A 26,694-nucleotide genomic window follows, 5' to 3' on the forward strand; every position below is an offset into this window, starting at 1 on the left:
ACTGTAAATGTCGTGCGCCGCCGCCGCCACAGTATACAGGGGCGAGAGTGCTTGTGTTTAGCAGAGCACAGTCACGCAGTAAAACTTTAATACGACCAGCCTACTTGTTTATATATTTCATGCATTTGCCGCAAAATAATAGTTGCCTTAACAACAAAAATGTGTCGACTAAATAATAGCCTAATGCGAATTTAGAAAAGTCTAAAATAGGCTACTTGTAGAATGTAAAAAAATAATCTGCCTTAGGTAAGTTGACATTTTTTATTTATTTTTATTTATTAATATGTTTATGTTTTATGTTTGCTTATCCCACTATAGTCACAGGACAGAATGGTTCAGTGTTTGTATTGGTGTGGTCTCGTTAAAGCTCTCACATGATGAGCTCTCTACCCCCTGTGAAAGAAGACAGGATCATCTGTGAACTCCCTTTGGTAACACTTTATGTATTTTTAGTTAGTTTTACATTTCAATCTATATACTTTTACATCTTTATACTTCTCCCTAGTTTTCTCTCTTTCTCTCTCTCAGAATTACAACACTTAGGCTAACAAGTAGAGGATTATTGTGTTGAATTACCTACTGTGTGTAATTCTATAAACCAGACTCAACTGGACCAGATTATTATGTAAAACGATCTTTTTTGTTGTTTTGTTTTGTTTACATTTTTTAAAGCCTAACCTAAGTTAACTAATTTATATATCGGTTTATTTATTCAGTACTTTACAAGGGACGCTGCAGTGCACACCAAAGATGGCTTTAATATTACTGTTAGAGACGCATGTCAAGGACAGAAATCAGGGTAAGATACTCTTTTTCTCTTTCACACACAATTCTTTTTTGCTATCATGGTGGAGGCTTTCCATTAACCCTGTTGTTTTGATATTTTCTATTAACATTTATTAAGCCCTTTTCCCCACAATGTAGGCAAAACCTCACACTCAAATCCTCTAGAGATTGGTTCAGATTGTATATGTGATACAAATGTGCAGTGCAGCATGAACGAACATTATTTGACTGTAAATGTTCACTATATTTTCAGACTGAATGTAGCCAAGGTCATTGTAGTTGGTGATGTAGCAGTTGGGAAGACCTGTTTAATAAATAGGTAAGAGTCTGTAATGTTAATGTACTATTCTCTATTCAGATCTCATAGTGCTTTTATTGAAACATTTCAATTTTACTTAATGAATCCCAACAACAGTGTGTAAAGATAAATTACAAACAGCTTGATTAACTATAATTGTTAATATTTCTGACCTGAAGATTCTGCAAAGACACATTTGGCAAGACGTACAAGGCGACTATTGGAGTGGATTTTGAGATGGAGAGATTTGAGGTCCTCGGGGTGCCCTTCAGTTTGCAGTTGTGAGTTTTGTGAATTTTATAGGTTGAACAGTCATTCGTATGGTTGCATCCTTCGATCCTCTTTCCATTTGCAGGTGGGACACAGCGGGCCAAGAAAGATTTAGATGCATTGCATCCACATACTACAGAGGAGCTCAAGGTAATAAAACAGACTATATTAAGCATACGCATTCTGTGGATTGTGCAAAAACAATTTGTCTTTTGTTTCCAGCCATCATCGTTGTGTTTGACCTGAGCAATTATAACTCTTTGGATAATGCGAGGTACGGTATGATCACTAATTTGCTTTGAAACACTTGTCTGAATAGTCATGAATCATGTCTGTTTTCTCTCACATGTCTGTTTATTCAGAGAGTGGCTTGAAGATGCCATGAGAGACAATGACCCTTCTAGTGTTCTCCTCTTCCTCGTGGGAACCAAGAAGGATCTTAGTGTGAGTTATCAAATGATCACCTGTAAGATATTAAAAAGCCATGGCCACACTGCGACTTTCACACGATGTTGGCTTAGAGGGATATCATCAACTTTTTTACGAAAAAAATGGATAAGGATGCATGAAATTGTACTGATAATCCCAAAATATTGTTTCCTTGAGATAACTAGTCTTGGTGAGTATTTCTCTCCATAGCACCCAGATCAGTTGGCCCAAATGGAGCAAGAGGCTGTTAGACTCTCTGAAGAGATCAGAGCAGAATATTGGGCCGTCTCTGCGCTGTCAGGTACAGTAAAGACTTTTAACAGCAGGGGGTTTGAATGCTATCAAACTAGTTGGTATGTGTGAGCTGATGCCAGAAATATGCCAGAAATATGTGTTGTAATAAATGTAATAATCTCACTAAACATCTTTGTCTGTATAAAACCACCACTGCAGTGCTCAATCCAAGAGATTTTTTTGGATATGTCATCATATTATATATGATGTTCATCAATATTATGTTTTCTGTTTTAATATATTTAAAACAGTACTTTATTTCTGTGATGGCAAAGCTAAATTTTTACTCCAGTCTTTACTCATTACATCATTAGTCCAGTCACGTGTCATGTGAGTCTTCAGAAATCATTCTGATATGCTGATTTGCTGCTCTAGAAAAAATTCTGATTATTATCAATGCTGAAAACAGTTAATATATATATAAATATTTTTGGGAAATCGTGTTCCCTACGATTCAAAGGTTTAGGTAAGTTTTTTTTTTGTATGTGTGTAAAATAAATTAAAACTTAAATTGTTCAAAATTGTTCAAAAGTGACAGTAATACTGTTCTTTTAAACTTTATTTACAGTGTATAAGAAAAAAATTTATCATGGTTTCCAGCTAAACTGTAATCGTCATTGATAATTATAAGGACCATTATTAATAACTGAGCACCAATAATTGATAATTGAGCAGCAAATCAGCATATTATAATGATTTCTGAAGGATCATGTGACACTGAAGACTGGAGTAATGATGCTGAAAATTTAGCTTTGCCATAACAGGAATATGGCAATATACATTTCAATTTTTTATTAAAATAGAAAACACTAACTTTAAATTATAATAATATTTCACAATATTGTATTTTGATTAAATAAATGCAGTCTTGGTAAACATAAGAGACTACTTTTTCTTTCAACAATTCCAAATGATTCCATACTTTTGATGACATCAGATGTATCATTTCTGTCGTCCTCCATAGGGGAAAGTGTGAGAGACTTCTTCCTCCGGGTTGCATCACTTACATTTGAGGCGACTGTATTATCTGAGCTGGAGAGGAACAATTCTAGACAAGTTGGTGATATTGTCAGTAAGTTCCTTTTCAATAAAGTCCAAGTAATGTATCACAAATGTCTTAAAATGCTTCCCTGCCTCCAATTTTTTTTTAAAATTCTGTCATCATTTACTCACCCTGGGCCTCATGTCATTTCAAACATGTATGACATTTATTACTTTTTTCTGATATATATTTCTGAGATGATATTTTGAATAATGTTGGTAACCAAACATTTTCGGTTCTCATTGACTTGCATTATGTTTTTTGACCATAATGGACTTCAATTGGAGCCAAAACTGTTTGCTTACCAGCATTCTTCAAAATATGATTTATTGTTTTTCCACAGAAGTGAGAAAGTCATACATGTTTGGAAAGGCATGAGGGTGAGTCAATTATGGCAGAATTTTCATTTTTGGGTGGACTATTCCTTTAACATTCAACATTCGGGTTTATTTCAAACATTTCATTTCAGTTTTACCATAAAAATCTTTCCCCATGGTCATATTGTCTTACAGTGGAAAATAATTTGTTCACTCCACAGAAATTTCTAATTGTGATGGAAATTTTAAGAAGAGGCAATCAAACTGCTGTCATTGACTGAACATATGGAACATGTTTTAATGGATCTGAACAAATGGGAATTGAAGTGAGCCTTGAATACAGACTTCGGGATGATGTCCCATAATGCCCTGACACAAATCTCTGGGTCAAAGAAGAAAATAATACAATCAGAAGACTTGGCCAGTCAGATAATGAGGGAATCTCAACAAGAATCCATCTGAAAGTGAAGTTTAGACTGTATTTAGATGTGTATTAATGAATGCAATGATGTTTCACTTGTTTAAATATGAATAATACTACTTTTACTACATTTTCTGCATCATAGTTGTATTACATGATTATTTGGATACACAGTAAGTTTTCATAGATTCTCAATTAACCATGATTAAGTGAGGATTAGTTTGTTTATAAATGTGTTAATTTTTTGACCCAAGCAGTGCCATATAGAAATTTATCTAATCTAGAATCTATAAATACTCGGTGTCATTTACTGACATTCAGTCTATCAGTATTAGATTAAATGATGCAAATCCCTGTGATTTGAAGGTAATCATTTTTGTGCAGGCAAACAGCAGTGTACAGTGCAGTGTACTTAAGAGGTCACTAAACGCCCTCCTGGTGGTTCTGAATGGATTTTTTATTTGTAAATGCAGCCCTTGTTTTCATTGCATCATGCGTTTCTTTGGCTAATATGATACATATGCCAAGACTCATGACCACAGGCTCTACTGCCGTCTGCTCGGACACAAGACTCCCACTGTGAGCTAAATGGAAGGATTGTTAGACGTAGCAAAAATGAGCAACTCGACAAACATGTATACAGTGTTGTATTCTGTTCTGAAGTCTTGATTCATGAGGCAATAAAAGCTAACATAAAAATAAAAAAGGAATTTTTTTAAGTATGGATTGTCAAAATAAATTAGAAATTGTTGGTAGTCTCTTAAGCATCAGAGGCATTAAAATCCCAACAAATGTCAATGAAAAGGGAATAATGCCGCCTCTTTAACCATATCTTAAAATCACAGCTGCCTGAAATGAATTATCTAAGCCCAAACAAACACTCAAACATCTTTACTAACTGAAATCATTATAGAAGGATAAGAAACCGACTACTTCAATAAAAACACTCGAATCAGAAGTTTAATTTTGACAACTTTATCAAAGAAAGAAATGAAATGGATGTCAGCAGTGAAATACACTGAACAGAACAGACACTTAGAGCTCACTTCCTGACCTAAAGGCATAGTGCAGCCTCAGTGCTAAAAGAACACATGATCAGGTCAGAAACTCTTCCCAGAGCTTGGAAGATTCACTAAATGGGTTGTGGGGGTTGGGAGGTCATAATACGAATAACTGTTTGGTGTGTGAAAATATTGTCACAGTATAAGGAGCCTGTCCATAAAGTTCTCTTTGCTTAAATGTCACACTTTTTGTCTATAGTGATACATAGGATTGTACATAAAGGAAAGAAGACAAAGCAAACAGCATGTGTGCAAACACCTTCAGGAAGTCTGGCCAGCAAAGATGCATTCATATACACACAAACAGCATCCAAACTGAAAAAGCTCAATACCTTATAGCACAATAGTTCAGTTTACTTGTATAAGCACATTATTAGCAGTGACATCTGATTCTGTAGCTTCAAAAATGAACAGCAAAATTAATAGGTTCGGCAAACCTTAAAAACATCATTTTTCAACGTTTAGAATTTAAAATGCATACGTTTTGATCACTGTAATGGTCCACAAAAACATGGCATTTACAAGATGTCTTTTGAAGTCACATACTTCATTTTAGAGTAGATAAACGTGTAGCTAAACAGCTTTACAAATCTCTTGAGTGCTTTATTCTCAGAGTTTTGTGTAACAGCTCAACAGAACACAGATTTTAAATCATTACAGTGCTCTGGTTCATACTGAAACAGGGTTTTATTTAGATGTTTAAGCCAGATACAAATAGAAAAGGTCTCTGAGTGGGCCTGAACTAATGATCTTACGATGAATTGCATACCAACTCCCATGGGCACAATCATGCAGCGCCTCATGCTTTAAGCCTTTCCTTTTAAATTTAGTTAAAAAACAAAATGAAAAAGGGGGTGCATTCTGCACACACTTTAAAAAAAGAAAAGAAAACCCTTGTGACAAACTTATATTGTAGGTCCATTTCCTAAATCGGCTTGTCATCATGTTTCAAGTGTTTGTCATAGTATCAGTAGCTCTGAATGACTCAAAGAAATACTTCTAGCAGCGAAAGAGCAAGACGTAGGGTGAGAGATGGGACGTGGATGGATTGGGTTTTATATTTAGATGTCTGAGCACCCTCCTTCTCTCCTCCTATCGGTCCATCTCGTCCAAGAGGGGAGTGGCGTCTCCGGCGATGGACATGGGCGTGCTTTCGATCATGGGACTGGGCGAAGGTCGGGGTGTCATGCGGGGTGTCTTTTGCTTTCGCCGCTCGGCTTCTTTCTCCTGCAGCCACTGTTCAGCCATCTTACCCCAATCTACGGCAGTGTGGGAACTTGTCCTGCAGGGAACACAGATGGAATTTTAGTACATAGTAGCCCATATTAATATAATTACACACAAAAAAAGAAGTAAAAAAAAATCTTGCGAAATGCCCATTGTCAATTGCATAGCAATGTATGAAGCACTGCTCACACAGAAGTCTCTTTCAAACCAAGGAGCTTTCGGTTGGTCAGCACAGCAAATTGACGTGACAAACTTAAACATTAGCTAAATCTGTGTGGGAAACGTTTTTGCGCAAAAACCCAGAACACACGGATTCCTATTGAGATTAAATTTCCAATGCGTAAAAAATGTCACAGATTTAAAGAAAATGCTAATTCATACTCTGAAAGTAGATGGTGGTTATGGAAATGCAGAAATATAGTTAATCTGGTACACAAAGCATTGCGCAACTTTGATTCAAAACGGAAGTCTAACGGTATTTACGCTTTCAAATGCCATTCGGATTTTTGTTTGCGATATGGTGTTTATCAAACCACACCAAATACAAGAGAGCCGGTTCCAGATTCTTTCTCTGTCATTCACGATCACTTAGCCAAATACTCATGAGCGCCACAAACTTGTAGTTGCAAGTAACAGCAGCGGCTCTGGTCATGTGACAAAGCCGGAATCTTATTGGTTGGCCAATTTTCTTTGAAGTGCGATGGAAGAGAGATTGGAACACCTCTCCATAAAATAAACTTGGTGTGAGATACTTGTGTGATGTGGCTAACATGGTTCTGTGTATTAGCACTCACTTGGGCTGTGGTGTCCGCACTCTCGATGACGAGGACGATGGAGTGGAGGACGAATGCTGATGGTGTCCGTGTGAGGACTGTGGTGTACTGCTGGGATACTGGGGCGTGGTCATGGCCTGCTGTTGGCCAGGTGTGGTGTAAGAGTAGCTGGGCGTCATCAAGGGTGTGGCCATTGGCTGCTGGGGGGTTGCGAATACCTTAAATATGGAAAGGCAAGGAAAGAATATTGAATATTAGCATGCCCCGTTTTAACTCGGTTGGATAAAGCAGCAAATAGGTGCAGGTCTCGTACATAAGCGCTGCTGCTGCCGCCTCCTCCTCCACTGCTGCCGCCGCTGTAACCATACTGACTGGAGGCCCACTGGGCTGGCGTTGTGTTGGGATTCTGGCCCTGCCCTGTAACCGCCGCTATGGCGCTGAACATCTGGGATGTCATGTTTCGTGGAAGAGCGTTGACGGCTCGAGTCAAGTCTGAGAGCGAGGGGACAGGTATGCGTTTTAAAATACATTCATGAGAAGAATCATTTGAGAAGCTTTAGAAAGCCCTGTTATTTTCAGGTGAGAAGTCAGCATGTCTGACATACCCGCAATGTTAATGTTGGCAGGTGTGGCGTTCACTGATGCTGGTGTTCGCGTTCTGCTGCTGGTTGGTGTGACACCTTTAGAAAGACAACAACACTGCATTAATACTGATGCTAGGCCAGAGCTGGGGTTTAGATAGAGAATACTAACCAGGCACAGGATCCTGGTAGTGGTCCTTGAACCAGCGGAAGAGACCATTGACCGTAGAGAACACCTGAGACCGATACCTAAAGCCATCTGGAGTGATGGTTACATATTCTATCCTGCAAAACAAAACAAGAAAAGCAAAGCGCTATTAATTTTATTTTACGCGTCTAGAGCTCTGTTGCGGTTGGGTAGTGAGCGTTACCTCGGCTTCCCTCTAGGCTGGTAACCCAGGAGAAATTTGCCCGGTAGGTCTCTACAAGCTGAAACGTAGTAGGGGATAAATGTCGGCTTCTCTTTTTTGGACCTTATGAGAAACTCCTCCATTTTCTGTACAAATGCAAGAAAGGATAAAATGCACAACTCAACTACAATTTGCAGAGGACATTTCATACTGTAAAACAAGATTAAGAGAACAGAAAAATGGTAGTTCCTCAGAATTGTAACATACCTTCCTATCACCTCCATTGCAGTCGTGGAAGTACTTGTGGCCGAGCAGATCTCGTGCAAACGCAGCCATAGGCTGGACATATCTGGCTGTTATTTCATCCAGATCCTCAAACTCCTGCAGATAACCACGACTACCATTAGATTTCAGATATACTGCATGAGCGAATTGTGCTTCTCCACTATAGTTGAAAAGTTCAGGGTTTAGAATTATAATATTATTATTTATATTACAAATGTTTTCTGTTCTTTTGAACTTTCAAATGCATCAAATAATCCTGAAACCAATTAGTGTTGGGCGATATGCTCCATCTTCATATCGTCCTTTCGTCAGCCTGTGAGATCGGCGATACATGATATTATCGTGAGGGGGCGGGGCTTATTAACTTGCTTTTTTACTTATTAATTTGCTTGTTTTATTACTTCGTTTTATATATGAGAATCTTTTTCTATTTTGCTGGTAAAGGTGGAGTGTTTATTAATAGGCTAAATCAGGTTATTTCCCGGTATAGTGAGATAAAAAAAAGATAAAATCATTGACTCATCTGACTCAGAGTATTTCAAAATGTCAGCGGGAAATTTACGGACACACATCCTCTCATGCCGTTACAGATGCAGCATTCTGACTGTAGGCTATTTCTGCATGAGATTAGAACACGTTTTAATAATTTCTTGGATCAGGAAAGATCGGAGTTTGGGATTATGTCCTCCTACCAGTGCTCTCTCTGTCTGGATGCACTTCACATATATGCGCTCTTCAATAAGCGCAACGAACGCGGGTTAATGTGTTTTAAATGCCGGGAGAAATCAGAGTTAAGGGCAAACAGAGTCGATCGGTTTATACTCAAACTTCTGACTTGACTCCGATAAAGGAAAACAGTTAATGCGTTTATATGACCTAATGGATTGTCAGTTTATTCAGCATGATCAGGTTAAGTATGTGCTTGTAAACGCACTCATTCGCTGGCATCTGTCAACGCCACATTCTCCTCTCAGAGACGACGATGGATATAACGGTATAGCAACTATCTTAATTTACTGCCTTAATATTTCTCTTGTGGACCTACATTAATGACAGTGAAAAAATTTGAAGAATTTTTATTGTTAAACAAGTGTTTAAAGAGTTGTGCTGTGTTCGTGATCTAAAGACATGTTATTAGGCCGCCGGCTATTTTAGTGATGTTATTATTAATATTTTGTAATTGTATTGTTTTTAGTGTTATTAATGTCATTAAATGTTTTGTTAACTAACAAATGTGTAACCATAATGTGCTATGGAAACAATAGGCCTACTGACGAACAACAATGCCGTTTTCATCTTGGATCTGTATAAGAATGATGCGTCCGTTAAAACAAGCACTTGTGACAATTTGTGAATGGATCACCTTGCAATTCAATTTTAATGTGGATGTAGTTTTTTGTGTCTGTTTAAAAAAAAAAAAAATCTTGGAGTCGTCATACGCGCGTGATGGTGATGTCGCAAGTATTAGGCTACGAGGTGATGTCGTTAAATTTAGGCAAGGCAAATTAATTGTAGTTCCTAATATTAATTTAATAACAATACTATTTTTATTATTATAATAATAATAATAAAAATAATTGAATACATTAAGAAAACGAGCCCATTATCGTATTGATATCGTCAAAGGCATCTGCCATCGGCAATATCACTGACAATCGTCGATACACGATACTATCGTCTATCGGCACAACCCTAAAACCAATGTTAAAAAAAAGTTTAGTTTTCAAACAGACATATTCACACAAAATTATTCACAATTAGTCTTGTAGAGTATTATCATAAACATAGTCGGTTATATCTTAAGTGAACAAACACGTGAGAAATAAAATGCATGTGTAATAGTGTATTTGATCCGTGCAGGCTAATCCGCACTGTCTGTTTTTATATTTTCAAACAACAGACAGGGACCAAAAAAAAACCTCACTGCTCTTGACCTAATCTATATATTTATACAGATATTTTACATTTGATTACTATTTCTGTACCTGAAAATCTAGTTTAGACCCCAAACTTTTCAATGGTGATGTATGTGCGAGACGTAGCAACAGCTCACCTCATTGTTGATCCAGAGAGTATGTCCAAGGCTGAAGGCATTCTCTTTGCCCTCCTCACGCACATCCACATGCTGATAGATCCCATCAGCCACCTTCCACGTGACCGTCAGGTGGTTCTCCCCTTTACTGCTGGGTCGAATAACTACGTCACCCTGGTCCATGGATTCCATCATCTTCTCCGCTTGTTTGAAGTTGATGTTGTGGAAGGACGGGTGAGCGATCACACGCTTAATGTAAGCTAGTGAAAAGAAAACAAAAGTCATACCTGCATCACTTAAATATGGTAAATGCTCTCAAAAAGAGATTTTGTGCAATACTGACTGGTTCTCTGCTGTTTCTTCTTAAGCTCCTCTTCCTGTTTTACATCATCTGTCTCAGCATCAAAGTCATAGTAGGTGTCTTTGGGAAGCTTCCATTCATTGTTCTTGTCGCCCAGATCAGATGTTCTACAAGTGAGGTCCACATTGAACTTCTCGATGTCAATCTTCATGATGCGGCAGTGCACAGTCATGCCAACCTATAAGTGGAGATCCAGGCATAAGCATGTCAAAAGGAGATTCAGACTTCGAGGACTTTTGTAAGGCGACATTTGATGTATATTGCATAGAAATTAATGACAGATAAAGTAACAAAAGGAAATATGAGATTAGCTCACCTTGACCCTCTCCTCAGGGTGTTTGACCACCTTGTCACTAAGAAACTTGGTTGGGATAAAGCCCATGACGGCGTTATCTAACCTGGTTCTCACTCCGATGGCTTGACCAGGACAGGAGCCGCTGTCAAAGTGATTCCACACCTGAGAAAAACAACATCATGACATGAACATTTGGCAAAATGTGCAAAAGTTAAAATTTCCATGATACCATTCCATTGAAAGGTAACAGAAAAGATTCCCACCTCACTGAGCTCAGGAAAGTTGTCCTGCTGGCAAAAAGGACACTGCCAGAGTCCCGTCTCATCATTACGAATGGCCTGGTCGTAACTCTCACCCTGTGGCCTTCTGTGAGCGATGCCAGTCACCACACAGGTGATGAGTTTACCTATATGTGCAATAAGATTCAAACTTATATCCAACTTATATTAACTATAATATATGTAAATCTGTAGGTTTATAATTATATATTACTCTAAGATCAAAACATTCAGGTAGTATTTACCAATATAGAAGGTCTCAGGCGTCTCCTTGGTAAGCATGTTATAGACCTCTTCAGTGTTAGGAGGTCTGTAAGGGGCTCTCAAATCTTTATATCTACAACTGAGCTCTGCTCGGATGTCATACAGCGTAATTCCCTTATTGCCGTAACCCTGAAAGAAAGAAAAGAAATGATATGGTTACAGGAAAAAGGTTTAGTTCAGTCAAGTATATGGTTGAACAGCTTATGCTGTATTCCTCAATTGTCGCTTTGGAAAAATGCGCCTGCTAACAGAACAAACATAAGCATACTATCCAAAATTAAGACCAAAAGCTCACCTGTCTCTCCAGCTCCTCAGCAAAGGCATCCAGATCCAGGTCCTTCAGTCTCTCTGGGTTCTCAAGGATCTCCTCTAGCGCTCCAGCTGGGTTGGCATCTTCTGCCGACTCGTCGTACTCTAGAGCATCCACTGCCATTTTACGCGCCCACTCATACGTTTCAGGGTGCACTCGGGAACCGTCCAGAACCTCAATGTAGGAGTCAGTGCTGCAGAGTGAAAGAAGACATTTTTTCATCTCGTCTGGCAGTATGCAGCATAATTCAGAGTGAGCTGGTGGTCATTCACACACATTATGTTTAACATCTTACCTGTCACCAAGAGAGGCAGTGTCGATCTTGATAAAGCCAGCACAGTTTATAAAGACTTTGGGTCCCATATGGCACATGGTGACCAACTGGGTACGATTCTCTAACCTAGTGTTGTTCTGTTTAAGAATCTGAGGAACATTGGGAAGGTGCAGAAGATAATTTCAACATTTAGTTCTAGCAAAACATCTTAACCCTTTAGCCAGACAAATAGAGAACAGCGTGAACACCAAAAGTGAGAATATAGATTTTTGAAGAACGTCTCACCTTGAGCAGGTGTGAGCCTTTCCTAGATCCAAGGCCACAGATGTACTGGACTAGGCTCTGGGTGTATGGGTGAGCAATGGCACGGTTCACATCCACACCAACCTCGTTCACCCGGTTTATAAACTCACAGTAGAGAGCGCCCAGCAGCTCCTCTTTCACTACATGCTCCTGAATAACATTTCAATGATAATACATGAGAATTGATTCACAAATAGCCTTCATCTCAAACCTGATGAAAAAGATGAAAGAAAAATCAAAATATAGGGTAATTCTGTCGATTCAACCAGAAGACCCAAAATCAAATTTTTTATTTTGTTTAAAAGAAATCTGAAGAAAGACTTCCATAAACAGTGATGAAAGCCAAAATATGAAATGCCATGGATAAAGACTAAGTAATCCACTACTTTGTAGAGGTTCAAAATGGCAATTTTCACATAAAATGTAACACCAAATTACAGGGGGAAAAAAATGACATTGTAGTCAAAAGTATTGCAGTATTATTATTTTATTTTTACACAGAGATTGATAGGTCTATTAGTAAAATCGGTTGATTTTAGCAATCTTTGTTGCATTATATGCCAATGGACACTTATGCTCATCACATTCAGTAAAAATAAACAAAATCCCTTGAACTATTCCCCTCAACTTGACCATTTCAGTGTATGTTTGGCACTAAAATATTATTGTTAAAATTGGTATGTTCTATGCAGTTGTTTTGATAGAATACAGATTTCTAATTTTAACATGATCTGTTCTTGAGACATTCCTCCTTAAAGGAACACTCCGACTTTTTGGGACTTTAGCCTATTCACCTTATCCCCCAGAGTTAGATAAGTCCATACATACCTTTTTCATCTCCATGCGTGCTATAAGTCTGTTTGACGCACCCACCGCTAGCCTAGCTTAGCACAAAGACTGGATGTAAATGGTTGCAGCTAGCATACTAATCCAAATAAGTGACAAAATAACGCAAACATTTTCCTATTTATATGTTGTGATTTGTATAGTCACAGAATGTACAAAAAATAAAGTCACATGAGACAGACATATTTTAACCGTATAAATACTGGGAACTATATTCTCTGAAGGCGAAGCACTGCTACTTGGGCGGAGTGATAACCGCAGCACCTGAGACACGCCGTTGTTTCTCCGGTCAACAAAACCAGCGTGACATCTCAGGTGCTGCGGTTATCACTCCGCCCAAGTAGCAGTGCTTCGCCTTCAGAGAATATAGTTCCCAGTATTTATACGGTTAAAATATGTCTGTGTCTCATGTGACTTTGTTTTTTGTACATTCTGTGACTATACAAATCACAACATATAAATAGGAAAATGTTTGCGTTATTTTGTCACTTATTTGGATTAGTATGCTAGCTGCAACCATTTACATCCAGTCTTTGTGCTAAGCTAGGCTAGCGGTGGGTGCGTCAAACAGACTTATAGCACGCACGGAGATGAAAAAGGTATGTATGGACTTATCTAACTCTGGGGGATAAGGTGAATAGGCTAAAGTCCCAAAAAGTCGGAGTGTTCCTTTAAATACAATAAGTATCAGCTGTTTGAAAAGTTACCCATATTTGGTTTTCAACCATTGAAAATGGGTAAAGTTCAAAAATTTGCACATGGAGTCGCATTAAGATCCCAATATCTCTGAGAATGAACCATATGGGACCTTAAAAATGAACAGAAAATAAATGTTTGATAAGAACCAGAATCTAAAAGTTGTTAAGTACTAAAATTAAACTAAAATAAAAATACATTAAAAACTACATAGAAATGTAAAAATAATAATTTAATAACACAGACAGACATTTCAAGGCTTTACACAAATACAACGAGGAATTCAGAAGTAATTAATAGGTCTGGAAGTGGAACGACGCATCAACATAATTCATCGGTCTAATCCCCTGTCATGTTTTTAAACAAATGGCAGAAAGTAAGTCATTAGATGAAAGAATGGGCTGATACCTGTAGGGGATGCAGTTTCAAACACAGGATGTCCTCATCGGAGCTGCAGACTTGGGCAAACTCCACTAGGGGGTCCTGAATCTTGCGAGCCACAGACACAGCCTGCCGAAGCAGAGGTGGGTAGTCTCTGAAGTCCGCCTATGAGAAGAGCAGCATGTGAAAGAAACATTAGGAAAGGTATAGAACCTTCAACAACGGTTTATCTGTCAAATGAGTTTTTATCGCACTGCACTGACCTCAGACTTCTTGCTGTTCATATAAAGCATAGCCAGCTCGTTGTCCACCAGCTCCACACCCACCGCAGGCAGAGAGGAGTCCTGCTCCAGCTCACTGATGGTGCGCTTGATGTCCTCCAACACCATATGAGCATCACTACACACATCCAGAAACAGAATTAACAATAAAAGTTTATGGCATTTATACACATAAAACAAAAGGAGGAACAATAAACATACCGATTCTCCCCAGCAACTGCAACAACATGTGGCTTCTTACTAAGGAGGAATTTCTTGAGGTTTTCAATGTCTTGAAGCTATGGAAACACAACATATGTTTAAAAGCCACAATATTGAAATCAACTCCGAGTTAATAAATGGTAATTAGTGAATGGTTTGCAGGGCTTCTGTTTCTTTACCTTTTTCTCTCTTTCATCCTCTCTCCACGCATTTCTCCTCTTAAGGAAATAAGGTAGCCTGAGGAAGTCCACAACCTCTCCTTCACCATTGATGAGGGAGCAGAAAACTGGTGTGTCTCTATAGAAACACAAGAACATAGCAACAAATTATTAAACGATTAGTGTTATTCACTGAAGTGTGATTCACTTTAAGCGAGAATTAGTGAACCTTAACGCAAATTAAATACCAAATATTTGCCAATAACCGATATGGTGCTGATGCATCCCTATTTAAAATCAAGTGAAGTATTCTCTCACTTCGTACAAATATGTACCTGCCAGTAGCAAAGGCCACCCCGAGTACACGGATACCCTTTCCTTGTGACTCATCCATAAGGTCATCGTCCTCCTCTACCTGCTGATCAGGCCGATAAGGAGCCACCTTTAGGCAGTTGTACAGCTTCTTGCAGCAAGACTGTACCACAGACACAAGAAACACAAATCAATATGCTTTAGGCCACAATTCAGCACAGAAACTGTTGGGAAGCTTTTAAGGAAATGTCAATGTGGCACCTTAACAATATTCTCCTTGGCTTCAGCAATAAGCTTATTTTTCAGTTCCTTGGCCATCTGTGGATACAAGAACTGCTGAAGGGAACGTTCAATGGCAAGTGTTCTCTGCTTGTTCCATTCCTGCACCTGGTGACTGAACTCATCCCTGTAGTAGAACTGCTTAATCTCATCAAAGTATGTCTGATCTCCATACCTGTAGAGATGAAAAAAATAAAATACAAAATTGAGTACCTCTTGTGTATAATCCTTAACAACGCATGAATTGTTTCCAGGTTTTTATTAAAGCTAAAATTATCAGGACACATCTATACCCTTTGACTCCCACAAGGTCAATGCAGATGTCTATGGCGAGCAGGCCTTCCTCCTCAGCCAGGCACATCTTCAAGAACTGATCTCCACTGAGCTCTTTCACAGGCTTGTTCTTCAGGTACTTGAAGGAATAAGCATAGTGCGCCTCATCCACATCCTGGGAAACATGACATACATTAGCTGATGTGGAATTACTAACAAAAGAGCAAACACTGCAGTCACTGGCACATCAGTTCAGTCTGGGTTTGAATAGGAGTTCACTACGGTAACACTGTAGCAAAGCAATAACAATACCTACATACATCAACAGAATTCATTCTAGCTAAAGCTCTACCACAACAGAACTCTGCTGGGATGGGAAAGTTGCTATTTTGCTAATACCCTTTCCTTGACGAATATGGTTAAGCAAAAGAGTAGAAGATAAACAAAAATACAACAGTTAATAAAATGATGGTCGAAAACTGACACTTTCTGCATAATGTAAGTTAGGTCAGTAAATCCGAAGTACCAACCTTCTTTCCCTTCTTAGTTGGCTTGATGTTAATCTTGGCCCTCTCCTGGAAGGTCTGTCTGAGCACGTGCCTGACCAGCGGTTCACGGGCAATCTGCATGGCCACCATGTAGCGAGCGCCTTCCAGAACAGCCTCCGGGGTGCTAAATTGGCTATGAAAACATGCATAAATGTATGATTTATGAATAAATATGCAAATTGCAATCTTATTATTCAGAAAGCAGCGGGTTTAAGACTTGAGTATCACAGATTTTTTTTTAAATAAGATACAATTTCAAGTTCTCATTGATCAATTAATTACCTGCACACATAGTCCTTGGCCAGCTCCAAAGGCTCTGCAGGGAACTGCTCAGTTTCATGCCTCTGATAACTGTCTCGCAAGTTTTCTCCAAACTGCTCTGGGGTCAGACCAAACTTCTTGGCAAGACCATCTAATTAAAAAAAAAGTGTATGAATTCACAACTTTCAAGGAGTTGCATTGTCATTATATGCATATAATTACATAAAATATAAATAATACCTTAACTTTTTTTTCCAATTTACATAATTCTATCATATTATATAACATTTCTGACACATAAAATATGTCGCTTTACATTTGTTAAAAATTAATATATATATATATATATATATATATATATATATATATATACACACACACACACACACTTATTTTTGCAGTAGGTCAGGGAATTTCTTTTGTTCAAAAATACATTCACTGTTAAGTCTTATTTATATTTGCAGGATGTACACACCAAGGCCTGCACCCTGGCAGATGCTGTACATATCTCTACGGGAGGCTTGTTTCAGATCTGGCCCTTTCTGCTCCTCTTCTTCCTCTTCCTCTTCCACCTCTACTTCTTCCCCTAGCAGAAAAAAAAGGCGTTAGTCTAATGCATGGTTGAACACCATAATTGGCTCATTCAAAGAAAACACAGCTGTACCATCTTCCTCTGACACTTCCTTGATCTTTTTCAGTTTCTTTTTGTGGACCCTGGTTGCATTCTGCATTTTAGGAATGTCTCGGCCATAGTAGAGCAGGAAGTGGTTGTAGACATCTCCCAGCTCATCAAGAGACTGGACATCTTTCAGTCTGTCAAAGCAGAAGAAACAAGTGATTGCTGTGGATACAGCATAATATGTTAGAAGGTTTGTTAGGTAGGTACTCATACCTCTCCATATCAGCAGTGTCTAGGGGACGAGTCGAGTCAGCCAGTGGCTTGTCAGGGTCAGCTGAGATCTGCTCAAATTGATAAGACTGCATTCGCTGGAAAAGACGTGTCAGGTTCTGCTTTCTGGTCTTTAGCTGGGTCCACTGAAGAGAGGACAGCATACACACACATTTAACTGTTAAATTGAAACAAAAAGCAGCCACTACAGTGGATTCTGAGAACATTTTGATTGGGCCCTTACCTTCTCATCCCACTGCCACACCTTCCACAGATCATTAATGTTCAGTTCTGGCTCCACATACTCCTTCCTGTAGAATGCAATGAAGGGAACCTGTAGGAGAGAAGGGACAAGTTAATACCAGATTATCTGTCTATCAACTAATGCCGACTGTGTTGTTGCCTTGTGTCGACTGCATCTGGAACAAAAATCTGTGCTTGAACACACCAAAAGGACTACAAGTAACTGTCAACTAGCATATGCATTCTACACCTGCGTGCGTGTAAGGAAATAACAGCTATATCAGCAGGTATCAAGTGTGTATATTTGTCATGCAAACAGAGAAACCAAAACTAGGACCGCAGACATCTAAACCGTAAACAAAGCAGTGCCAGCTTATTTTGAATAACAATCATCGATCACTTTCTTTATTCCAGGTGGCTCATGTTGTTATGAAAATATTTGCATATTGGAACACTCAGGTATGATGACATAAAAATTAGAACAGCCTTCTGTCAGTACCGTCTTGACTTCTTTGGTCCCTTTCATCACTTTTGCTATTATTTTCGTGCACTGACTAGCTAAACTGAACAGCCAATCAGAGTGATCTCTCACAAATGGCCCGACGCCAATTCAACATGCTGAATGGGGCAAACTGTCGCTGACGTGAGAAAAACACTGCAAAAATTAGCTGGACAGACATTCACCGATGGCCGACCGACGGCTTGGTGTGTCACGGCTCTAATACACCCTATTTTCCCCCATGAATATACCTCAAAGTGTTGATTCCTCATAAAGTTCAGGGCTTCTTTGATTTTAGCAATAGTACTGGGACCTTTTCTGCTGAAATTAGTGGTTGTCCCACGATCCAGGTAGTCTGTGCTCTCCTGAAGTGCAAACCAAAACAAAATAAGCATAGAAGTTAGCTTAGTGCCATGATATAAAAATCATGATATACAAACATTCAATTCCTACCTGCATGGAGATGGTTGGTGTAGAGAAGGCATTCCTGTAAATCCATTCAGCTTCTTCCTCCAGCTCATCATCCTCAGCAGACTTAACAGGGATGGCCCTCAACTGCAAATGACAATAGGTTATAAAATATCCTTATTCCCACCCAGGAAAGGAAACACTTTTATACACAGCCTAACGCTGATCCAGACCTGGAATCTTTCTGGCATGTCTGTAGAGCGGATCTCATTGTCCTGATCGGTCATGTGGCTGCTCTCCAGCTCACTGGGCTCATAGATCTCAAAGATGCTACGACGGCCAACTCTTCTCTTGGTCTGCTTCTTCGGTCGATCCCATGACTCATCATCCTGATCCTCCTCTTCCTCTTCCGCATGATCATACGCCTCAGTGTCGAACTCAGCAAAGTCAAAATCACCCCCGAAAATCTCTTGAGCTTCTTGCAAAGCACTAGAATGTCAGAAAAGAGAGTAACGCTAGGGATAAGAAAGTCATATGGTTGAATGCCAGGGATTTAGTCCATCATACCAAGGATGGAAGTCTAAATTTACATAATCAAACCACCGTTTACAGAACTTACGCATCAGTATAGCCAGAGAATTTCTTTCCCTTCTTTTTAGTGATGGGCTGTCCATCATCATCCACAATGAAATCATCAATGTCTGCAAAGATTGAAGAAAAAAAAAAACATCACTAAAAATCCACAGAATAGTAGCACAAGAATGAAAATCCATGATGAATAGAGTAAATGTCTTTTCTACCAGATTCCTCATCATCTTCCTCCTCTTCATCATCTCTTGTGTGAAGTGTGTCCACAGCCTCTCCTTCCTCCACCTCTCCATCTCCGTCTCCATCCCCAGTGAAGATCTCATCAGCGATCATGTCTTTCTCATCATCTTCCCCCTCATCATCCATGGTTTTTACACGAGAGTACTTCTTTTTCTGAACACACACGTTTTATGAAATAAAATTTTAACTTAAAAGTTGTTAACTGGTATCAATTAAATTAGTGAAAAACTTGCTATCTAGAACAAGCAGAAACTTTGGTGACTCACCCTCCTCTTCACTTTCACTCCTAAATTCTCCTCAATGAGGTCCAGATCATCATCATCCAGATAGTCATCATAACCTGACAGACACACACACTCTTTAATGAGAACTGAGCAAAATATTATATATTATATTACCAACTTGAGCACGATTTTTGCTACTGAAATATAAATCATAGACACCATTACTGTTTTATTGCGCTCATACTCAAGTCTCAACTTGGAATCATCACAACTAGGGTTGGGTATCGTTAGAATTTTAGTGATTCCAATTCCGATTCTAGTAAAGCAAAAAAATTTAGTCAAACATTTATATCAACCATATTTATTCTGTGTCTTTTGGCAAAACGTTTTGTTGCAGCTGATTTCCATGAAAAAAAAAAAAAAAAAAAAAATCTGCAGACTAAAGAACACTAACATTTTTAACAAAAAAATACCACAGCGCAAAAAACACTGTACAAACTAATAAAATATACATTTCAAACATTATTAAAGACAAGCAAAGAGTAATAAAATAAGAACAAATAAACAAATTAGCAATGGCACAAATAAATACAACTGAACAAAGTTCAGGTTCAAAATTGTAATCAAATGTAAAATAACACTGCATAGTTTTTTTAATAAATAAAATATAGATTACTTAAAGTTAGACAATGTATTCGGGCAAGATCAGTGAGTGATTTTCTTTTTCTTTTGTTCTTTAACATTAATGACAGACTGCGGCAGGTTTATTAGGCTTCTGTCACTTTAAGGCCCCATGCAGGATCCAATATGCATTTTCTTTCTCAAGTGTTTAAGTTCACATAATACATAACCGACTGTGTCTATAAGAATGTTTTGACATAATTGTGTATTTGTGCGTTCAAGCACAAGATGTGTACAGTATCATGCACTATATGAGGGGCGGCTCTCTGTGCGCGTGCAAAGAAAACAGTGCATGGTGCGAGTGCCGAATTTAGTTCTCTTTCGCGTCGTCTTGTGCTTGAAAATGGTTTGAAAACAGGAATCGATAAGTGGAACCTAAATTTTTATTTTAACACAAGTATCCGATTGTTGACCTTAAAGGGTTGGTTCACGCAAAAATTTAAATTATGTCATTACCGGTAATTACTCACCCTCATGTCATTCCAAACCTGTAAGACCTTCATTCATCTTCGGAACACAAATTAAGATATTGATATTCATAAATATCTTAAAAAGGTCTTAATTTTTGGGTGAACTAACCCTTTAAGTATCCGATTCCACAATTGGAATCGATTTTCGATCCCCAACCCTAATCACAACAGTATTATAATGACATGTTCTTTAGGAAACTTACTGTACACTTAGAAGAATCGCAATATTCACAACATAGCTTAATTTGTTATCTTCAGCAAAATAGCAGTGATCATATAGGCCTAGAGAATATTTTATTCACCCAGCCCTAATGAGAACAACATTATTCACTAGTGAACTGACAAATATACAGAAGGATTTACTAATGTGGCTTTATCAGAGTAACCTACTTCGTTTCCTGCGGCGATGATGGACCTCTTCACCGGAGTCACTGTCCTCTTTCCCACTTGGTGGTTCTGGCACTTCTTCCTCTTCTACGTCACCATCATCGATGAGTCCTCTCAGGTTTCCATGCTCATCCTGATCTTCAGTATTCTCTTCTTCTTCTTCCTCTTCTGGGGCAATGAAGCAATTAATTAAACAGCCGTACACTAAAATGTGGTTTCTAGTAGTATTCCTGCCCTGGATGTGGCTTTAAGTAGGAAACATCTTACCATCATCTTCCATAAATCGCTGCGTCTTCTTTGGCTTCAGGTCTTTCTCCTCGAACTCCTCCTCTGACTCCTCAGCCTCGCTCTCGATGAAGTCAGACATGTTTGCAAGGCCTATGTGAAAATCGAAACAGGATTTTTTTTACAAGGGATGAGACAAATATAGTATGATAAATATGGAATAGCATTCAATGGGTTTAGGGTATTGATAGTATTAAAGTATGAAATGTTAAATTTAAACAATATTATATGATATAATACCTCTGTCATAACCAGTAACCTTAAATTTGCAAAGAATAAAACAGTTTAAAGGTCATACATCTAATCTGACACATCACTTGCAGCAGTAAACAAAAGACTGACTGGATCGCATGACAAATAATCTCCACTAGTGGCTTACATTGATTATTCTTACGCTAGTAATTCAAAACAGCACTTTATATGCTAATCTAATGTTTATGTTAAATATGTTAAGACATAACATTTGAATATAAATTGAGTAAATCCAGACCAAAACACATGTCGATATATCCATGCAACTAGATAGATAATTTAGCTTAGCCAATGAATATGGGACGCATAATTACCAAGTTTATACCTATTAAGAAATACCCTGAAAGATGAATCAAGCGTAAACGATAAACGACGTTCTTTTTTTCTTTCTTTTTTTTTAAAAATAATCACGAAACGACTGTCCGCGATGCTGTGGGAAGATCAAGGCCCACATGCTAACAGCTAAACTCAAACTGTGCGAGAAGAAAAACAACCCCAGGAATTATACGCCGCTTTTAAAAACACATGACTGAAACTAAACATCGAGCACTTACTTTCCCTTGCGAGGAAGCTCGATTAAAGACTTGAAAATATTCGACAAGGTGAAGAACGAAGCGTCAATTTAGAAGAAGCCTGATAGTGACAACAAAAAACGGCTGAGGGTTACTGTCGGGATTCTCGTTCCGGTAAACACAAATTTAACTTCCGGTCAGGATAAATTATTTTGCTGATATCGTTGTGAACGTTTATGGCATGAGCCAAATGTTATTGTCGTTTTTTTAAAGTTATAATTTAAATATTTACCAATTTGAATTCAAGTTTACCACATAATCTATTATCATATTCATAACGAACTAAATCTCGTTTCTAGCCGACAATATTGTTTCTCCGAACCTGAAGACGGCGCGCTAACTTTTAGTGATTCACGCGCTCCATGTGACGTCAGTTAGGGGTTTTAAAGATTCGTTTTTCCCTCTATGGTTTTTCCATAGGGTTCAATAAGCCATGGAGAGTTTGGGGTTCTCGATGGTCCAGTTGTTCATATCAGTGTTATTGTCATGTATGTGTACACTGTCCACTGGCAGTGAAATGAGTTTTGTAACGTGCGGGTCGGTGGTGAAGCTGCTCAATGTGAAGCACAACGTCAGATTACACTCTCATGATGTCCGCTATGGATCTGGTGAGTGACTCTCATTCAGAAATGCTGTTCGTCTCTATCTATATGGAAGTGATTTAAACTTTGATGTAGAATATTATTTAACAACCGTCACTGATATTATATTAATGTAATTATAGTTTGAGGTGCATTTTTATTGTTAAGTACATATAATTATGCCTTCATAAAGCTAATAGTGTTGAAATTTGACATAAAAACATAAGTTTGTAGATGTTCTGGGGGATTTAAAAGCATACTCTAGTTAATTGTGTCCAACTGACACACTACAGGTACTTATGCACTATGTTCTCAACCATGTAACGTGAATATGAATATGGTTATAAGGTTATTTCATAATCCAACATAAGAGTCTGATAGCCCTAGGCTACGCAATTAAAGCTAAGACAGTTGAATGGATGAACTGTCCAACACCTCACTTTTTTAGTGCACTTCCAGTGAATTTCCAGTGCGAACACATTCATGCTACTACATTCATACTGCTAAACGGCATAGAATAGTGCATAAGTAGTACACACATAGGGATGCACCTTCTCTCTATGATCTGTTAATGTGATTATTTAATTCCAGGTAGTGGGCAGCAGTCAGTGACCGGTGTGACCGCAGTGGAGGACAGTAACAGTTACTGGAGTGTGCGGGGGACCGGTGACGATGCATGTCATCGAGGGAATCCGGTACAGTGTGGACAGAACATTCGATTGACCCATGTGAACACAGGCCGCAATCTACACAGCCACTACTTTACTTCCCCGCTTTCTTCAAATCAGGTTTTAATATGTCATCTTTTTTATTACCGGTACACACAGTAATGTAAAGGTGCTGTATGTAGAGTTTGATGTTACAACAGTGCAAGTTTACTTAAAAACTCTTCCTGTTTAGGAGGTCAGTGCCTTTGGCGAGAACGGCGAGGGTGACCATCTGGACGAGTGGACCGTTCTGTGTGCAGGCTCCGTGTGGCAGCGCGAGGAGTCCGTTCGGTTCCGTCACACGTCCACTGACGCTCTGTTGTCTGTGACGGGCGAGCAGTACGGCAGGCCCATCCACGGCCAGAGAGAAGTGCACGGCATGATGATCAGCGGCTCGCACAGCTATTGGAGAACGATGGAGGGCATCTTCATGAAACCCAGTGAGACTGGATCCAGGGATTTCAGCAGTCCATTACACACTGAGTTTTAGAGAAATGCTTCATACAAGCTGACCTGTATTTACCAACTGGCCCAGAAAAGGAACCTTGAGTTGTTCTGAAAAAACAGTTTGATAAATTAAATTGTGCCTCATGCTCATTTTTTAACACTTGAAGCATATCATTTTATTTTGCACAGCGTACACTACTGTTCAAAAGATTGGGGTCAGTTTTTGTCCTTTAAGAAATCAATACTTTTTTTTTCAGTAAGGAATTGCTTATTACACATTTAATTGTAAGATCAATTCATCAAATAATCCTAAAAAAAAAAATTCCCCGGTTTTAACAAAAATACTAAGCAGCACAACTATTTTCAACTGTTTTTTGTGTATCAAATCAGCATATTAGAATGGTTTCAGAAGGATCACATGACTGAAGACTGGAGTAATGATGCTGAAAATTCAGCTTTCCAATTACAGGAACAATATGATGTTTTTTTACTGTATTTTTTTTAATGTATAGCCTTGATGAGCATAAGAGACTTAATAAATCATAAATCTTACTGACCCCTTAAACTTTTGAAAGGTAGTGTATAAGGCGTCAATCAGAAATGTGAAAATCAGAAAATTGGCCCACAACTGTTCTCAAGAAAAAACAACCTATCAAATATAAATGAATTGCTCACAGAACAAACTTGAATTGCTTGATGCTGACCTCGTAGTGAAAACACTACAACAGCAGTGCTACATTACACTGCCACAGTATTAGCATTAATCTCATTGAGAGACTTGCAGTTATGTGTATTTTCCTAAAGGAAGCCATAAGTCACTTCTGATAAAAGCTCCTGTACAGCCATTCGTATCAAACTTGCACATTTGAACATTACCACTCTGGGAAAGCAAGTATCTTTCTCCTAATAAGGCAATTTCCTAAGTTTACATCAAGTAGGTAACATAATTTTTAAAGTGCCATCTAAAATCCTTCATTTCATTCTAATGTACATTTGAAACAAGTGCCTTTGTACTTTTTATTAATTTACCTGGATTACATATAGATGCTGTAAGATTTAAGTAACAATTTAAACAATTGATACAAGCAGATTTCTTGAGAATGTTAAATTGAGGTGATCTGTAAATGTTTTTTTGTTTGTTTGTTTACATGGTTGGGGTCACAGCTGTATATCTGAGAATATCCCAGAACACATTTGGAAGTATTCCTCATTAAACAGACTCTAGAGTTTAATACCTCAGACTATCACATTCTACGTCAGACCTCGGAAAACAGTATTCTTTTTTAAAATAAATATGTCTGTGCTTTGATGGTTGTGCAGATTCTTTAAATTAAAGAAATCAAGACTGGCTTATTCATTCATGGTCCTTTTATCATATGTAGATATGCACAGCTTGAGAAGAGAAGTGCATATTTTTTTTAATTATTTAATTCATTTATTTTAGTCTTATTTGTAGAAAATCCAGTTGTGAACCCTACTGGCATAAAACCCTACATAAAAAAAATGATGATGATGATAACAATAATTGGATGCAAAGATATGTTTATTGTCATGTTCAATAAATAATTTTCTTTTATTCATATTCTTTACATGTAATACCTTTTTTTTTTAGACCCGTTTAGAAACCATATTGCTGTAATCTGACTGTCAATCCACATCCTGCATGCAATATGTATATGTATTTGCATATTAATAATCCTTCTTTTGATATAATCCATAAAAATACATACATATAAAATTTTATTTGGCATGCTTCAAATTCAGATGAAGTTAGGATCTGGATTGAGAGTAAATTAATTTAAAAATTCCATCAACCTTTGCAAGATTAAAAAATAAATAAAATACCAATATAAAACATAAATATTATTAATCAACAAAATATAAAATACAGTGTCAAATAAAACCTGGACCGATTTACATTTTCAAAATGCCCATAAACTAGAGTTTTTTATTTTTAGATTGTATATTCTAACAACAAAATGGCAACAAGCAGAGGAATACGCAGCATAATGGCTAGTAAAAATGATGCAGGACATTTTTAAACTTTAGTCCACCAATCTATCTTTGTGATAATTGAAAGAAATAGCAAATACTCTAATAACATAATAAAATAACAAGGTGCAACACTTTAAATTGATACCGTACCTGTCATGTTTTTAACGTTTTAAAAAAGAAGACACTTATGCTCATCAAGCTGCATTTATTTAATCAAAAATATAGTAAACACGATTTATTTCAGTAAAAATTATTTATGTGATAGCAAAGCTGAATTTTCGTCAGCCATTTCTCCAGTCTTCAGTGTCACATGATCCTTCAGAACTCATTCAAATATGCTGATGTAGTGCTCAGGAAACATTTTTTATTATTATCAATGTTGAAAACTATTTTTGCTGCTTAATATTTTTTGTAGGAATGGTGATTCTTTTTTCAGGAAAAGTTCAATGAACAGCATTTATTTACACTTATTACATTTTTAAAGCATTTATTAAATTTTATTTCATAACACTATGTCTTTACCGTCACCTTTGATAAATTTAATGCATCCTTGATGGATAAAAGTTTTTTCTTTTTATCGTACAACAAATGTTTGAATGGTGTCATTGTTTCCGTAAAAATGTTGCAGCGAAAACTGTTTTAAACATTAATAATAATAATAATGATAATAATTGTTTATTGAGCAGCAAGTCAGTATATCAAAATGATTTTTGAAAGATCATGTGACACTGAAGATTCA

General features: G+C 37.8%; 3 protein-coding genes across 11 annotated transcripts; 2 read left to right on the top strand and 1 right to left on the bottom strand.

Annotated features, from left to right (window-relative positions):
- Positions 1–4,837, top strand: rab34b (RAB34, member RAS oncogene family b). 4 transcript variants are annotated; one of them, XM_079587244.1, is made up of 11 exons: positions 1–246; positions 319–431; positions 717–799; positions 1,040–1,105; positions 1,264–1,365; positions 1,440–1,504; positions 1,577–1,628; positions 1,717–1,798; positions 1,994–2,084; positions 3,042–3,149; positions 3,658–4,837. In XM_079587244.1, the coding sequence occupies exons 2-11, from the start codon at positions 375–377 to the stop codon at positions 3,711–3,713; spliced, it is 762 nt and encodes a 253-aa protein (XP_079443370.1). In that variant the 5' UTR covers positions 1–246; positions 319–374; the 3' UTR covers positions 3,714–4,837. The 4 variants fall into 4 exon arrangements, with proteins under 4 accessions (XP_079443370.1, XP_079443368.1, XP_079443371.1 ...); XM_079587245.1 differs by having other exon boundaries at positions 33–246; positions 368–431; positions 3,658–4,552; XM_079587242.1 differs by having other exon boundaries at positions 1,440–1,628; positions 3,658–4,552.
- supt6h (SPT6 homolog, histone chaperone and transcription elongation factor) lies at positions 4,797–22,331 on the bottom strand. 6 transcript variants are annotated; one of them, XM_079587239.1, is made up of 37 exons: positions 22,208–22,331; positions 21,384–21,494; positions 21,120–21,281; positions 19,621–19,694; positions 19,327–19,507; positions 19,146–19,227; positions 18,760–19,015; positions 18,572–18,673; positions 18,370–18,483; positions 17,621–17,710; positions 17,380–17,522; positions 17,152–17,300; positions 16,963–17,073; positions 16,509–16,638; positions 16,209–16,359; positions 15,699–15,853; positions 15,388–15,580; positions 15,150–15,289; positions 14,836–14,953; positions 14,657–14,733; positions 14,438–14,573; positions 14,202–14,339; positions 12,234–12,401; positions 11,970–12,097; positions 11,660–11,867; positions 11,346–11,493; positions 11,086–11,228; positions 10,844–10,984; positions 10,510–10,705; positions 10,188–10,426; positions 8,117–8,230; positions 7,871–7,995; positions 7,672–7,784; positions 7,524–7,598; positions 7,232–7,410; positions 6,940–7,136; positions 4,797–6,200 (listed from the first exon to the last, which is right to left on the bottom strand). In XM_079587239.1, the coding sequence occupies exons 2-37, from the start codon at positions 21,481–21,483 to the stop codon at positions 6,011–6,013; spliced, it is 5,166 nt and encodes a 1,721-aa protein (XP_079443365.1). In that variant the 5' UTR covers positions 21,484–21,494; positions 22,208–22,331; the 3' UTR covers positions 4,797–6,010. The 6 variants fall into 6 exon arrangements, with proteins under 6 accessions (XP_079443365.1, XP_079443362.1, XP_079443367.1 ...); XM_079587236.1 differs by having other exon boundaries at positions 21,120–21,284; XM_079587241.1 differs by having other exon boundaries at positions 21,979–22,213.
- On the top strand, positions 22,319–24,496 carry sdf2 (stromal cell-derived factor 2). The gene is made up of 3 exons (XM_079587251.1): positions 22,319–22,833; positions 23,398–23,594; positions 23,707–24,496. Exons 1-3 carry the CDS (start codon positions 22,659–22,661, stop codon positions 24,001–24,003), a joined length of 669 nt encoding a protein of 222 aa, XP_079443377.1. The 5' UTR covers positions 22,319–22,658; the 3' UTR covers positions 24,004–24,496.
- Positions 24,497–26,694: the final 2,198 nt, after the last annotated feature.

This window comes from Phoxinus phoxinus (genome assembly GCF_949152265.1).
Source record: "Phoxinus phoxinus genome assembly, chromosome: 17".
NCBI classification, from domain to species: Eukaryota; Metazoa; Chordata; class Actinopteri; order Cypriniformes; family Leuciscidae; genus Phoxinus; species Phoxinus phoxinus.

What these genes read in the sequence shown, in the direction of transcription:
- rab34b (XM_079587242.1), top strand. Translation starts at nt 375, where the DNA reads ATGATGAGCTCTCTACCCCCTGTGAAAGAAGACAGGATCATCTGTGAA. An exon ending in TCATCTGTGAACTCCCTTTG is followed by an intron (nt 432 to 716) that starts GTAACACTTTAT and finishes TTATTTATTCAG; the next exon opens with TACTTTACAAGGGACGCTGC. An exon ending in GGCCGTCTCTGCGCTGTCAG is followed by an intron (nt 2,085 to 3,041) that starts GTACAGTAAAGA and finishes CGTCCTCCATAG; the next exon opens with GGGAAAGTGTGAGAGACTTC.
- sdf2 (XM_079587251.1), top strand. Translation starts at nt 22,659, where the DNA reads ATGGAGAGTTTGGGGTTCTCGATGGTCCAGTTGTTCATATCAGTGTTA. An exon ending in TGATGTCCGCTATGGATCTG is followed by an intron (nt 22,834 to 23,397) that starts GTGAGTGACTCT and finishes ATTTAATTCCAG; the next exon opens with GTAGTGGGCAGCAGTCAGTG. An exon ending in CCCCGCTTTCTTCAAATCAG is followed by an intron (nt 23,595 to 23,706) that starts GTTTTAATATGT and finishes CTTCCTGTTTAG; the next exon opens with GAGGTCAGTGCCTTTGGCGA.
- supt6h (XM_079587236.1), bottom strand. Translation starts at nt 21,483, where the DNA reads ATGTCTGACTTCATCGAGAGCGAGGCTGAGGAGTCAGAGGAGGAGTTC. An exon ending in GGAAGATGATGAGGAATCTG is followed by an intron (nt 19,228 to 19,326) that starts GTAGAAAAGACA and finishes CAATCTTTGCAG; the next exon opens with ACATTGATGATTTCATTGTG. An exon ending in GCAATGGAGGTGATAGGAAG is followed by an intron (nt 7,996 to 8,116) that starts GTATGTTACAAT and finishes GCATTTGTACAG; the next exon opens with AAAATGGAGGAGTTTCTCAT.